General features: G+C 32.4%; 2 protein-coding genes across 3 annotated transcripts; one reads left to right on the forward strand and one right to left on the reverse strand.

Moving 5' to 3' along the window:
* Positions 1-132: 132 nt before the first annotated feature.
* Positions 133-2,275, reverse strand: AT4G18340 (Glycosyl hydrolase superfamily protein). Of its 2 annotated transcripts, NM_117944.5 has the most exons (4): positions 2,030-2,275; positions 1,473-1,809; positions 528-1,236; positions 133-402 (listed from the first exon to the last, which is right to left on the reverse strand). In NM_117944.5, exons 1-4 carry the CDS (start codon positions 2,100-2,102, stop codon positions 328-330), a joined length of 1,194 nt encoding a protein of 397 aa, NP_193568.2. In that variant the 5' UTR covers positions 2,103-2,275; the 3' UTR covers positions 133-327. The 2 variants fall into 2 exon arrangements, with proteins under 2 accessions (NP_193568.2, NP_001327987.1); NM_001341275.1 differs by having other exon boundaries at positions 133-1,236; positions 2,030-2,263.
* Positions 2,276-12,337: 10,062 nt separating this feature from the next.
* On the forward strand, positions 12,338-14,729 carry NCED2 (nine-cis-epoxycarotenoid dioxygenase 2). The gene has a single exon (NM_117945.3). It carries the CDS (start codon positions 12,755-12,757, stop codon positions 14,504-14,506), a length of 1,752 nt encoding a protein of 583 aa, NP_193569.1. The 5' UTR covers positions 12,338-12,754; the 3' UTR covers positions 14,507-14,729.
* The last annotated feature ends 1,095 nt before the right edge of the window (positions 14,730-15,824 follow it).

The following is a 15,824-nucleotide window of genomic DNA, read 5'->3' on the forward strand; positions in this document are numbered from 1 at the left end:
TATGCCATATTTCTTGAATTAGAGGGAAAAAAATATATGGTTGATTCTAAACCGCTACTGGTTATCGATTATATGCCTTTTGGTCAAAGTTACTACTTACTCAAACCTTTTCATATACGACAAGTTTTTCTTAAAAAGTAAACTTTGTTTCTTTATTATATATGTCAATTACTTGTTAACGACAACAATAAATTTAGAATTTTCACTATTGACCGACTTCATTTGAATGTTGAATTGAATATAAATTATATTTATCAAGCTTATAATTAAATTGTTTACATAAATATCCTAAACAATCGCGTTATTATATTGTCAATAACTTTTCCTCTAAAATAGTCTCAACATTACAACTTGAACCATCGCCAATATCAAAATTGTCCAATACTCCAAGCTCCTCTTTGCCTGAAAGAAGAAGAAAACAGAGAATTAATTCATTTTGCACATCTAGTCCTTTCACAAACTTATTCTCGTCGTGGCCCCAATAATTCCAAATTCTAACAAAATTCACCACATAATACTAATCGTACCTTAGTGGCAGAGGATGAATAAGTGACAGATTCTGAATTTGCCGTCGTTGTCGACATTGTAGAGAATCCCAAATTGTAAGCTAATGATCCATCTGGTTGGAATATACCGTAGTTTTTCTCCGAAGTAGGACCTGGTTTCATATCTTCATTGAACAACGCAAATATATAAACATCGAGTCTTGCATTCCGTCTCGCTGGAGTTCCTTCTCCGGCGAATTGCCTCATCATAAGATTCCGGTTATACGTGGCAGCATTCACAGGAGACGCTCCAATCTCTCCGACATCTCCTTTTGAAGGCCACCCTGTTTCCGCAACCCTAACTTCTATGTTACGGTACCCTAGTTTCGCAGCCGCGAAAGCAACTGCGTCAACTTGAGCATACATCATGTTGTCGTAGTGTAGTCTTGTGTTGGGATCGGTCATGCCGATGTTACGGTTGAATAGAACGTAATCGACTGGGATTTCTTGTGGGTTATCTTTGTAGGCAAAGTAAGGGTAAGCATTTATCCAAAAAGGAGATTTCGTGGCTTCCAAGAAATCTAGAAGTTGTTGCATCACGGAGGAAACCTCCGGCTTGAAACTTCCGGCAGATGGAGGATAAGATTCACCGAGGACGGCAAGAGAGCTTGGAGACGAGACTTGAATGTATCTATCTAAACCTAATTGGACCAAGGCTTTGTGGATGTTGATTATCGCCGGCATCATGTATCTATTACCAAAAAGAGGAGAGAATATAGTCAAAATTAGCAATTATTGGACAAAAACTATTACACTCATTTCTTATTGAAATTCAAAGTGGAGTTTAATAAATATAATATTTTTTTCGAAGGAGTTCGTTACATTTGACCAAGTGGTAGTCAAGAAAATGTGAAATCAGTTAATGAAAAAAAACTAATTCTGTGATCATGTAACAAATTAGACTAATATTCAACGATTAGTACTTACCCTATTAAACTAGAGTCGTCGTCGGTGAAAAGCTCGTTTCCGACCATAATTCCGGTAATCCTAGTGGCCGGAACATAGGGTTTAATGTGAGAATCTACCCATTGGGTAGCTTGTTGAGGATCTTGTAGTAATGGTAAAACCTGATTTTCGATGGTGACGATGATCTCGATGTTTGAATTTGCAAAGGCACTAAGGATTTGAGGGTTAGTGTCGTAAATTCTTGTTTTTGTGATCCTTAAAGATCTCAAGAGGTTAATGACTTTATCCGGTGAAGGCAAATTGTTCCCAACTTGTCCGTAATTGATGCCAAGAGACGTTACTGTTTGTAGTATATTCCCTATATTTCCAAACAAAGAATCGAACTTTTAGAAAACAATGCCAAAAATCTTTAATATTCCATTAAACAAACATTGAAAAAATGAATTCTAGACTTATTATCGATCCGTTATTTCACTATGTTAAAATCTTACACGTTGAGGTTTTAAGGCGGCAACGTAAAGCATAACTTAAGTGTTAAGAATTTGGTTTTAAAATTTCAGAATGAAAAAGAAAATAACCTGAGAAAACGAGAGAAAGCAGGAGAAAAACATGAATGAGACTGGAATGTCTTGTGAATGTTCTTGATGTCATGTTGAGGAAGAGAGAGGGAGGGAAAGAGATTGTGAAGGTTTTGGGTTTTAAGAGAAGTGTTTAATGGAATATTTATAGACATACACAATAAGCCAACCAAGGTGAAGAATACTTTTCTTCGCTTGTTTGTTTTTTTTCCGTGTTTTTTGTTGTGAAAAGGTTTAGTGTTGAAGTTTATGTTTTTTAAAAAAAGTGTTTTTAAATTGTTTAGCTTTGCCTCCCTATATTGCTTTTCTCATTTATGCCTTTTTTATCCACTGACGGCTTTCTATAAACCACAACGAAGGATTTCTTATTAAAGAAAATTATTAGGTTTTAAAATATTTGTATGTAGTTATTTATCATATAGCTAGATTAATGCAGACTCTATGACAAGACAATTTGCATGCACATGTATGGAAGGAAATACGTTGTTTGTGTGTTTCGTTTAATTACATGTACTATACAAGTGGTGTTAACTGTTGGGTTGGTAAAAAAAGTGAGCAATGTTATTAAATTAAGAAGAGATTGGGATACACATAAGTGGACGTGTATAGAATATTGAAGAAGTTTCATAAAGCACCGGAAAATATTAAAATATTCGTTTCAATTAAGTAGGTGAGTCGTGACTTAAAACAAACTTGTACTATACACCAAAAGTTTATTCTACGATAATCATGGAGAAAAAGACGTGGTATAAAAATTAATATTAACACAATGAAATTTTAATAGATAATCATGTCTTGTAGAATAATCATGAAAGGTAAAATATCAAATTTTCAGCTAAAACTTCATGACAAAAGAAATTTTATAATGGGTTATTAGTCCCACAAAAATGGTCTTTATTTTTCTTATTAACTTTTACTACTATTAATATTATTATCTAATTTATCTGAATCATTGATTTTACTAATCACGTGTTAATTATGATTAATTTAATGCTAATTCAAATTCGAAGAATAATGATTACATTTTCGCATGAATCTTGACCGCAAGTGTATCCTAGCCTAATTAATATGACAAACAAACCTTACTATATTTCTTTAGACAAAAGCTAATTGGAGATCCGATTTGACTTGACGTGTCAAAGGATTCAATAGTACACTGAGGAAGCCTCCTCCGTTTCTCCTTTAAAGTTTAATATTTTCAAATCTCCCGGGAAATATAATACATACAAATAAACATATATCACATATTTATTTTCTTTTTGTAATCCGAGGCTTTTGGACGGAAATTCATACAAGTCCTCGAAAGTTATCAAGAACGGGATATCCAAAATTGTATTCGTGAAAGATATATAAGTCGTAATATAATTTGCCATTAATTGTCAAGAAAAAATCTCAAATATATTGTTATTCGGATTAAGATGATAGAGAAGGGATATACTTACTTTCCTTTAGACAAAAGGATCATGCTTAATTTTGAGGCACTTGTAAAATAAAACAAGACAAATATGATAATGTATAAATTGACAAATAACTAAAAGCATTAGCATAACAAAAGTAAAATAAAATGGTCAATTGGGATAATGTTGCTAATATGCTTTCGAGGGGAATTAGACAAGTTGGCGGGGCAGTGTCACACACTTGGAGCCGTCGGTCAATTTCAACCATCGGTTGTTTTTTAATCACCTGACATAATAAACCCCAACAAAACTTATTTAAGAAATAGTAAGTGCTTTCGCTTGGTTGGCTATTGATTTGTTAATCAATTAATTTCTACTTACTATATTTTTAAATGGTAAAATATAAAGGGTTAAACTTGATCACGTAGACGATAGTCAATTCGTTTTCTCGAAAGGTTGGCTAGCCAGAAAATTACATTAATTTAAAGTGGAACTTTTGGCTGTATTGATCTAATCCAAAATACCCTAGTGTCTTCTTTTCGATTCTATAATATTAAATCTTCTCTCTTTTTCACGACACCAAGAGCCATTTTATTTGAACACATGTATACAACTTATAAGAAATATACCCGTCTCAAGCTATTGAACTTGTTGCAATTAAAAATGTAATCGTTCGATGTTGGAATTAAATATGTGGAAAGGAGTCAAAATCAGTCAATTATTCAGAGTGGCCTGTTTATAGTTGGCTGAAAACTTTTAGTTCGTCGTTTAAAAGTTTGATTTCGTGGCTTAGGATTGACCACCGGTCGACTTATGGCAGTTCCATATAGATTAATTTGATAATGACGTAACTATATACCATACACGGCCGAACAGATTGTTTTATATAGGCCTATATGTGTAAAGTTAAAGATAATTTGATTTATTATCGAGTATATGACACAAGTTTTAATTTATTTCTAATGTTTAAATTTAATGATTCTGGTTTAGTTCTTCATGAATATGATCTAGTTTGTTAATTATTTACTGAATGGACATATTTTTGGTTGCAGAATATTTCAAGTTTACGTTATCTGTGGATATTTTAATGTCCAAATCAGAAAGATCATATAATTGTCCAGCAAGTTTGAAACAGCAGACAGAAAAAGAGAATGATTTTGTTTTAGCTCGGATTGAAAGAATATGCCATTTAATCTGCAATTTATTTACAATATCGAATATGCAAATAAAATGACATGAAAGCTTTTTAAAGCAACACAAGTACTCAACGATATCAATGTTTTTGAACAAAGGTTAAGTTTCTTCAAAGAAAGGGTTTAACCCTTTTAACGCATGAAAAATAGAGTATATATAGGGTTTACTTGATTCGGATTTCCATGTTGGACATTTGCAAATGTATGATGCATCACACCCAACTGTGGGAATTTGATAGTGATAGGTAACTAAATTGGTTAACCATTTCCAACTTGGACCATGTGCGAATTGGTTTGAAGGTGGTAATATTAAGGTACCTTTGAATTCTCCCGCATGAATGATTCGGGAAGTGTTATAGCGGGTTTCTTAAAGAGAACAGTGTAGATAAGGGAGAAGATTGCAAAATCAAAAAAAAACAAAAAAAAAAAAAGATTGCAAATTTTACCTACTGTTTAACAAATGGATCAGGCCAAACCATCATTAAACATGCTTGACAGGTCTAGGTTGGGTTGGACCGACATGTTTTTTTTTTTACTTAACAATATATAGTTCACCAGATCAAAAATTCAAATTATATCTGCATAAAAGATACTAAGCTGCACCAAAGTGAACATATAGTTAAATAATGAGCCTATAACGTATCTAAAAATTCTTTTTGACGTCATACACTTGTATTTTATATTTGAACTGAACTCTATATACATATATTACCAAGATTCACATACTGTACTTAGTTTGGATTCATTAGACAAAATAAGATATTTGACGTCATATTAAAATACAGATATCGTGGGCCATTTCGAATAGTGGATATATATAATACTTATAATCGAGTCAAAATGGTGTAAAGCATTATTTCATAAAGCTGCCTACAAAATTGAATTTTTGGTGGATAATGGATAAGGATTAAGCGGCAAGATTTATGAAGAAGAAAAACAAGCTTTATGATCATATAGGAGAGGAAAGTTAATGTCTTATCCAACAACGATAATGCTTTCTCGATAACCAGTAAACATCGTGCATGCATGGCTAAAAGCTTTTACGTGTGCTTTTTTTTTCTTTATAGTAGTTAAAATTTAAATGTTCTTATACTAATCAAAGTGTTTTTCATTTATGACGCGCATACGTAAAAAGGGCCTTAAATCTATGTGTATGTTTCTCTTTTTACTCCATCTTTTTTGGTTAACGACAAGAAAATGAGAATTTCGAAATATTTTATAAAAAGTATGTAAATTTGGGTGCGACATTAAAGGATAAGACACGTAATATTTTAGAAATTTATATTGAAAGTTCAAATTTTTATATTATTAGGGGACAGCTTATCGTTGGTTTTAGTTGTATTTTGTTTTGTCAACTTGTCTGATGTCATGAGCTTTTAGGCATTTTCGATTCTAGAATTTTAGTTTTGCATGTATCAGAGAATTGTATTTAAACAAATTAGACACATATTCAATGATTATTACTTACCCTATTACAATGACAAATAAAAAAACGGAGACGAGTCTAAAATGATAAATCCAACGTGTAGTCTAGTCATACATCGTTGTTCAGTTGTTAAAAGATTATAAATTATACAGCTTTATTTCACAGTACCGAACGAGATCGATGTCACTTACTCTGTAACTTCATAATATCTACGCCTTTGTATATATACAGATATATGTTGGCCTTTCGTGTATAGGGTTGTGTATATATTTCTTTAATTTAGTCACTTCTTAGAACCATCTTTCTCTTTATTGTCATCCAAGGGATACTCTAGTATTATTTAACTTTTCTTCAACATTTCAATCGCTTTTTTTTGGCACATGGCTTGACATGTAAAAGGGTGATTGTATGCGTGTGTGGATTCACGTTTTTAAATATATGCATATATTATATGTGACGATTCGTATCAAGAATCACAAAAGGAAATCCCCCAAAAGAAAATACTTTTCTTATTTCCGCCAAAACACTTAAAGAACGACGACATTTTTTGCCGACGTTTAGTAAGAAAAAAAAGAGAGCAGTTAAAAGTAAATGTAAAAAACCCACATAGAACAAATTCTTTTGTTGATTTCCAACTCAAAACAATAGTAGAAACTAATTAAGTGAAAAGATACACATATGAATTAAGGTGTCTTGGTATCCATTTAAATTGTGTTTCCTCAAACTTCTCTTTTTCCACAATTCGCAAAAACTACTATTTATTTGGTCGTCTACAATTCAAACAGATGCATTACTATATATTGATATTGAATTCAATCACAAACGATATCTGAATTCGAAATATCTCCGTACGGAAAAACCAGAAAAGATTAAAACCTAAATAAATATAAACCAAAAAAGATGAAAATATATAACTTAAAAGAAAAAAAAAACTATAACCTACAAACAATACTAATGTAAAAATTTGTAAAAATTCCAAGGAAATGTATATTGCCGGCGACCAAATATCAGTAGACTAATATTGGGTCGAAACCCCAAAAAATATTGGGCCCAAACCCAAAAGAAGAACATACCAACAACATACTTTCCAGTAGGAGAAAGCACAAAACTAAACTTTATTGCAGCGTACTAGACAAAACATTAAACACAAACATAGATTTCAATTTAATTAAACACCCTCAGCTGGGTCACCAACTAGACCATGTAACAGCAACATCATATGATGATATGGGTTGCCTACCGAGAGATTTTGCTTAGGTACAACAGCTGAAGCCTGAAGCAATCAAGAGAGCAAATTAATGTCTCTTCTAAGTTTGACGTAGTTGACTACTGGACAGATGTACTACTGCATATGCTGGCCTCATTTCGCATCAAAATGAGGTTTGAAAACATTAGAGGCGTATGAGAATGTGAAAAATAAGAAATAAAGGCTATTGAACCCATCCACTATCCTTTGATGCGCTATGGGGATAATTAACACAATATGAGGGAGGGTTAAGCAGTTGATAAATATGGATAGTCTTGGTTCGGGCCGGGTTTGGACGTTTCCTTTTTTTGTTGGGTTTAGAAAAAGTAAACAAGTTTAAATGAATTAAGATTTTGGTTTGTTTTAGAAATAGATCATTTTGGGTTTTAGAAATAAATACTTTTCGGGCTGTGAAGCTGCTAACAACACACCTAAATACTAATTGAGAGTATGTAATTAAGTTAATATCATACTTTTTAATCTTCCGTTAGCTAATTTGGCCCATATAGAGACTTTAATTGAAATATATGATCCATCGAAAACAAATAATCTTATGCCGTAATGGGTTCAACATGGATGGACCTCATCATGGCCTTCTCTCAGATATTTGTAGGTTTTTGCTTGCTTTTGTCACTTACTACAAAAATTTAACTTTTTAACAAGTATTATATAAGAACTAATAATTTTATTATAAGTGATATATTGATATTATCGTCATTGCTAACATATTTTCAAATAATTTGCATATATATGTAGTGTTGTAGAAGATAAAAATAATAATATAATAGTCACTTGAATAGTCTAGATTTTTTAAGATAATATACAAGCTTATAAATGAAAATATCAAATTTCTATCATAGTTTAATTATTTATATACAGTCATTAACTATATTTTCGAATTAAACTAATTCAATATATATTTAAAAATAATCATTACAGGTACTTTTGTTTCATTTTAGTTTATTTAACCATTATTTTATCAATTTAAATTTTTAATTTTGGGAAACGTTAAAACTAATTTTAACAAATATCTGTCCAAAATGCAGATTCCCTCTCAAAGTATAAAGCTCAATTTATTTGCGTGAAGGCACACATAAAATCCCAAGATATATACCCGATTTGGAAATTTAGGATCTAAGTCAATGATAATGGTTTTGAGCCAAACCTTTTTGAGTTTTGAGTTGTAAGATGGAATGTTTTTTCGTCATAAATCACTTGTAGCATGAACATTCTTTGTTTTTCTTACTTAAAATAGAGATAATTTATTGTTTTTTTCGTGCATTGGCAAAACTTCTTTCCGTAAGCACTTAGTTGATACGAAAGAAACACGACTTATATATTCAACTATATCGATCAACGAGAAAAAAACGACCACATTCATTGGACCTGTTATTTTCTAATTAGGCTTCAAAAAATTCTTTAATTTCATTGAAATCAGGAAATAAAGCGTTTGAAAACTATATAACAAGTTCAACATTACAACAACGTGCCTTTTGAACATTAAATCTATACAGTAGCAGTATTATATACACACAGTATATAAATGTAACGTAAGGACCAAAAAAAGAGAAATTTTTTATATCGAATGAGCAACGAAATGATACAAGGAATTAGTATATATATATGAGGAAATTGGATAATATAGATACATATAAATATATGCATACAAATTATATGTATATACAAAGATTAAGGATCCGGCCCCTCTGACTCTGTTTGACTAAGGACAAAGATTACTTATAAATATCTTCTTTGTTTCAAGAAAGAGTATCTGAATGTAATTTTTGTAGAAGCATTTGACGTTCATTCCGACAAAGTCTAAATCACCATTTTTTTATAATCAAATACGAATAACAAGTTCCTATATTCTTTCTTTCTATGTTACACAGGTCATATAGTTCTAGAAATATACATTGTCATTATGAGAAGAAACAAAACCATCCATGATCTTCATTTTAAGTTTTATAATGGTATTCACATTGTCATTTTGAGTAGGGGTTACTATTGCGTATAATTCAAGCGATAGACTATTGAAGATTAATATTTGTAATGTTTTTCTAATAGAACCTAACTAAATAAAGAATATGGATCACAGTTTCATGATTTAATTATATTTTATACTATTAGTTAGTAGGGTCCCCTTCATGTCTGGAAAAGTTTTCTTTTTGTTGAGGTCGGTGGATATTTCAAACCATCAATTCTCAAATATCTTTCGCCTTTCTAATGAATATACGTGTGATATCTTTAAATTTTTATTACCATCATGATATTTTCTCAAATGTTTTAAGAATGTTCTTAAATTAGAGAAAAATGATAGTCAATGTTATACTTAGTTAAAAGAAACTATATATTCTCATCAAAAGTTTAACCTATTTATAAATATCTTACTTGTTCATGTTGGAACGAAAATGTGCATTGAAAGAAAAGAAGATTAATCTCTCTTTTTTTTGTACAAAAAGAGATTAATCTCTTTCATGCATTGTACTCAACAAAGGTATAATTATAAATAGATGATCATGAAAAGAGACTGCAAAGTATTACAACTCCTACAGGACCACTATTAGAATGCTAAATTGCTAACATGCATATATCACATGATTGTGTTGACATCAAATTTTGGTCTGATAGGTCCGCATCGGTTAGTTTTGTACAAAGATGAAGGTTTATTCGTCCCGTTGCAAATTTAATAAATTTGCAATTGTTTTCGAAATGTATTAATTTTTCATAGAGAAAAACAAATAGATGTATTGTTAATATATAGATGAAGATCTCAAAGTCGTCATTTCTGAAACAAATATTGCAAACAGGAAAGTTGTTATATTTAACAAGTTTTTTTTTAACAAGCTTATTTCTTGCTACCATGAAAAAGTATTTAGTATTTATTGACGAATCCGGTGATAAATAAAAGTTGTAAATCGACAAATAAAACGATTCAATGGATTTCTCAAATTAATCAGTGCTTAATATATATATATATATATATATAAGCTTTATTAAATAAAAATTTTACTTTTTTTAGTGGTCTTTGAATTGTGCGAGTGTGAATGGGTTGGTCATTGACGTAAAAGAATGGTCATGATCAAATGTTGATAATGGCTAGGATGGTCAACATATTTTTATTTCTTGATTTGCTTGTATCTTACCTGCCTTAGTTCTATTATTAACCACTCTCGAATTTGTTTTCGATCTTACCAATCAAAATACTTTGTACTCATCTTTATCTCATAGGTAGATAGCAAAGTCTAAATATTGACAGGTTAAAATAACATTACTTTTCTTGGCATAACCAAATTCATTATTTAATTCATAGAAATGACCACCTCAACGTGTTTAAAATACCTGTTTATTTAAGATTTTGGACACGTACTAACAATTGGATCTAGCTAGCAGCAAGCATTCAAAAACTTTCGACGACTAGATTAGCAATCGTCATGTTTCTGCCTAATTTGAATCGCTTTTATTGCAGTTTTCTAGTCGAATTCGATTATGGACTACGGTTTTAGAGTTGCAAGATTTTTCCTAACAATAATAAATTGACACTAAAAATCTTTCGATAGTAAATATATATTCAATACTTGCAACCATTCGAGAAAAATGAACATAGTCTAAAATACATGATCAACTCTCATCAAATATAACATATTACATTATTACTATATTAGATTACGACGTTATAAAAACAATTGGATTAGCATCATATTTAGTAGCATTCATATAAAATTATTGTGACATAAATTTTCATGCAATATTTGTATAGAATAATTCCAATATTATATTGTCATACATTTAGCTAAACTATTGTCGGGGTAAATAATTGATTCTAGGCTTTGGTCCTAGGTTTATCTACAAATATATTAATACTACTAAATTAAAAAATTCAGTTAGTGTATTTAGTCTGGTGTGATGGGTACATCAGTCTCAGCATTTTCATGTGCATTGAATGTGAACACCCTTACATCAAATCTTGACTTCTTTTTCCCGCTTTTTGGGATTGTAATCAGATGTCAATATTTAGTATTTACACAAAAACATTTGATTTGTGTAACAAAGAAGAACATGAATGAACTATATCAAAGCAAGGCCCAAAAATATGAAGCCTAAATATTAAAATTATTTAACAAATTCCCATATCTATGTCTACATATGTGGTAGAATTTAAACGTAATATTTGTTTGGCTGTCAAAAAAAAAAAAAAAAAAACGTAATATTTGTTTGGAACTGTTTGTATTTCTTTTTTTTCTTAACGTTTGTATGTCTATCTCATTTATAACTCCGAAAGTTGATCGCAGTAACTAATGATAGGTATTTTTCGAAACTGCTGACCATATTTCACTGTTGATGGCGTCATGGTCCGTATGTCAACAAAATCTAGTATTATGTACGTACTACATTTAGTTATGTTATTTTCTTGAGTTCACGTGTTGGCTTGGTTGATAATACACGGGGTATCCTCGTCCACGCATTATGAGGTAGAGTTCCTCCTGCTTCATTCTCACTTCATTCTTCCCTCGAAATATTCAAATTAATTTATTACAAATCTCTTCGTGTTTTTAATTTTTGACGAAGTTTCTTGAAAGTTTAGGATATTTATATTTAGGTTTTTAATTCGTTAACGAATTTCTTAGATCTGAAACTTTTACAGATTTCCAAGAGCAAGTTTCTTATCTATAGTCATCCTTTATTTATCCTTAGAATATGAAGTTATCAAATGAAATATTTCTATCTACTATTTTAATTGGATTTATAATATATATAGTGACGAATGTACAATTATATCAATTAATCTCAATTTTCCGAATAATATTTGCTAACTAATATACATCATGTTTTAGCTAGTCAAAATTTCACCTGGGATTTTATATGTTACAATTTTGGTAAAACATTTACTGACTATCATTTCTAAAACATGAACTGTGGTCATTTGGAGGATTATTCTTAAACCTAAACTTTGATTTATGAGTATATAAATCTAAATTAAATCACCCTTATATCAATTAATGAATCATTAATATATATGATATATCCATTACCCAAAGATATTTGTATCTTTCGCTTACTTTAAAATGTTGAAGCTATAAAATTTTACATATTTGAAAAATGAGTTATTAGTATTTCATCAACAAAATGCATTCTACTGTATATTGGATTCCAACGCAAACAATAACATAGCTACAAAGCTATCACAAAGCACTATCATTAGTTTATTACACTAAAATTTCGAATATTTTCATGTACGACTTCAAATATTTTTCATTTTCTGCCGCATTCTCATGTCATTAGTCATCATTACTCCCTCTCTCGCGTACCCAACTCTATATAAGATTTCTCCTTCTTCTTTTTCTCTTCTCATCGAACTTTCCTCTTTCTTCTCTCATCTCCTCTCTTTCACTCTTCACACCAGAAGATACAAAAAACAATCACTGTCTCAAGCCTCTCTATACCGAAGATAAGAAAACAAAAGCCATGGTTTCTCTTCTTACAATGCCGATGAGTGGTGGTATTAAAACATGGCCTCAAGCCCAAATTGATTTGGGTTTTAGGCCCATTAAAAGACAACCGAAGGTTATTAAATGCACGGTGCAGATCGACGTAACGGAATTAACCAAAAAACGCCAATTATTTACACCCAGAACCACCGCTACTCCGCCGCAGCATAATCCTCTCCGGCTAAACATCTTCCAGAAAGCGGCGGCGATTGCGATCGACGCGGCTGAGCGTGCATTAATCTCACACGAGCAAGATTCTCCACTTCCCAAAACCGCTGATCCACGTGTTCAGATTGCCGGGAATTATTCCCCGGTACCGGAATCTTCCGTCCGGCGAAACCTCACCGTCGAAGGAACAATCCCTGACTGCATTGACGGTGTTTATATCCGTAACGGCGCGAATCCGATGTTTGAGCCAACAGCTGGGCACCATTTATTCGACGGAGACGGAATGGTTCACGCAGTTAAAATAACCAACGGTTCAGCTAGCTACGCATGCCGGTTTACAAAAACCGAGAGATTGGTTCAGGAAAAACGATTGGGTCGACCAGTTTTCCCGAAAGCAATCGGCGAGCTTCACGGTCACTCGGGAATCGCACGTTTGATGCTGTTTTACGCACGTGGGCTTTGTGGTCTGATCAACAACCAAAACGGCGTCGGAGTAGCAAACGCCGGTTTGGTTTACTTTAATAACCGGCTTTTAGCTATGTCAGAAGACGATTTACCGTACCAATTAAAAATTACTCAAACCGGCGATCTCCAAACCGTTGGACGTTACGATTTCGACGGTCAGTTAAAATCCGCAATGATAGCTCACCCGAAACTGGACCCGGTTACGAAGGAGCTTCACGCGTTAAGCTACGACGTCGTTAAGAAACCTTACCTGAAATACTTCAGATTCTCGCCAGACGGCGTTAAATCGCCGGAATTGGAGATCCCGCTCGAAACTCCGACGATGATTCACGATTTCGCTATAACGGAGAATTTTGTGGTGATTCCTGATCAACAAGTCGTGTTCAAGCTCGGCGAGATGATTTCCGGTAAATCTCCGGTTGTTTTCGACGGAGAAAAGGTTTCCCGATTGGGGATAATGCCCAAGGACGCGACAGAAGCTTCTCAGATAATCTGGGTGAACTCTCCGGAGACGTTCTGTTTTCATCTCTGGAATGCATGGGAATCGCCGGAGACGGAGGAGATTGTGGTGATCGGATCGTGTATGTCGCCGGCGGATTCAATCTTCAACGAGAGAGACGAGAGCTTGAGAAGCGTTTTGTCGGAGATCAGGATAAACCTCAGAACACGTAAAACCACGCGTCGTTCGTTGTTGGTTAACGAGGATGTAAATTTAGAGATTGGTATGGTTAACCGGAACCGGTTAGGAAGAAAAACCCGGTTCGCGTTTTTGGCTATTGCTTATCCTTGGCCAAAAGTTTCCGGTTTCGCTAAGGTCGATCTTTGCACCGGTGAGATGAAAAAATATATTTACGGCGGTGAGAAATATGGCGGCGAACCGTTTTTCTTGCCCGGCAACTCCGGTAACGGCGAAGAAAATGAAGATGACGGTTATATATTTTGTCACGTTCATGACGAAGAAACAAAGACATCAGAGCTTCAGATTATTAACGCTGTTAATTTAAAGCTTGAAGCTACGATTAAACTACCGTCTAGAGTACCGTATGGGTTTCATGGCACATTTGTGGATTCGAATGAACTCGTTGATCAATTATAATAATTATTGTACTTTTTAATGATTTGATAAATTTAGAAAAATAGATAGGTTTACAAAGTTGCGATTGTTTTAACGATTAATGAAGAATGGTTAGATACTTGGATTATAATTTCGCTTTCTTTGGACGTTCATGGTTGAAAGACATATCATAACACATAGCTCGGAAATAACATTTGTATGCAAATTCCAATCCATAATCTCCCTCAGAATCCGTATAAAAAAAAAGACTTGGAGATGTTAAGAAAAAAGAGTAAAATAAATTCAGTTGCATCTTCATCATACAAACACTGGTTAATAACTTACATGACTTAATTATTATGCGATTATGTTGTTTTCTTTTACTTCACGTAATTGTGTAACACTTGATTATTATGCTATTTTAATTACGGAGATGAAAATTAAAGTTCTTAAAAGTAATACCTATATGAACTAAGATCCTGATTATTATACGGATAAATCAGATAATGTTGTTTCACAAAAAGATTAAAGGAAATAAACTAACTCAATAACAATGTTAAGTAATATAGATATATGTGGATTCTGATTAGGATTATTTGCGTTCATGCATTGACTCTGGATAGCATTATAGAAACTTAGCTGTATACTATAGAAGATGACTATTGCAATGACGAAACAGTAGCAATGATGATGAGAAAATCAAATGTAGATTTCTCGTACGTACGTATATATAGAAAACAGAAACCCGCAAAAAAAAAACTGTTGAATATTCCCATAGATTTCAAAATTATCGATCAATTTACAAATGATGGGCAACAATTTGTGATATTAGTGAAGCCACGTATACTATAATGTATAGCTAGTTAATACAATATAGTTACTATATTGTAAAAGCGTATATAGTGGCCATAGAGTCAATATGTAAATATGTCTAGAATTATGGACACAATCGGTGGGATTGTCAGATGAATGTATGATGATGATGTCATGGACCTCATGGTATTTACAAACGTTGCATGGTTAATGCAACACGTACGTTGTAACCATTTCATTTCAAATTTCCATCCAAATTATTTGGACCAAACTCTTATCGAAAAAAGGAAAAAATATTGGACCAAACTTGTTATCTTTGATATGGTCGTCATCCAAAACGAATAGTTCTATACAGTGAAGGTAGCCATGTATTTCATCGGTTCTGTTCCAAATAGTCTCGAAACTACGTAAAGTTATTTAAAATTTAAAAACAATTCCAATTTATACAGAAAGTCAAAGTCAATTTTTTATTTGGAAAAAATGAATTTGCATTCGGATAGTAAGTAGTGACTGTTGAACTAACTATATTGGGGTTGAAGGAAGCAAT

This window comes from Arabidopsis thaliana, chromosome 4 (assembly GCF_000001735.4).
Source record: "Arabidopsis thaliana chromosome 4, partial sequence".
In the NCBI taxonomy this organism is placed as follows: domain Eukaryota; kingdom Viridiplantae; phylum Streptophyta; class Magnoliopsida; order Brassicales; family Brassicaceae; genus Arabidopsis; species Arabidopsis thaliana.

Excerpts from the sequence above, each read along its gene's own strand:
- AT4G18340 (NM_117944.5), bottom strand. The coding sequence starts at position 2,102 with ATGACATCAAGAACATTCACAAGACATTCCAGTCTCATTCATGTTTTT. Across the intron at positions 1,810-2,029 it reads GCTTTCTCTCGTTTTCTCAG|GGAATATACTACAAACAGTA; the intron begins GTTATTTTCTTT and ends TTGGAAATATAG. Across the intron at positions 1,237-1,472 it reads GACGACTCTAGTTTAATAGG|ATACATGATGCCGGCGATAA; the intron begins GTAAGTACTAAT and ends TTTTGGTAATAG.
- NCED2 (NM_117945.3), top strand. The coding sequence starts at position 12,755 with ATGGTTTCTCTTCTTACAATGCCGATGAGTGGTGGTATTAAAACATGG.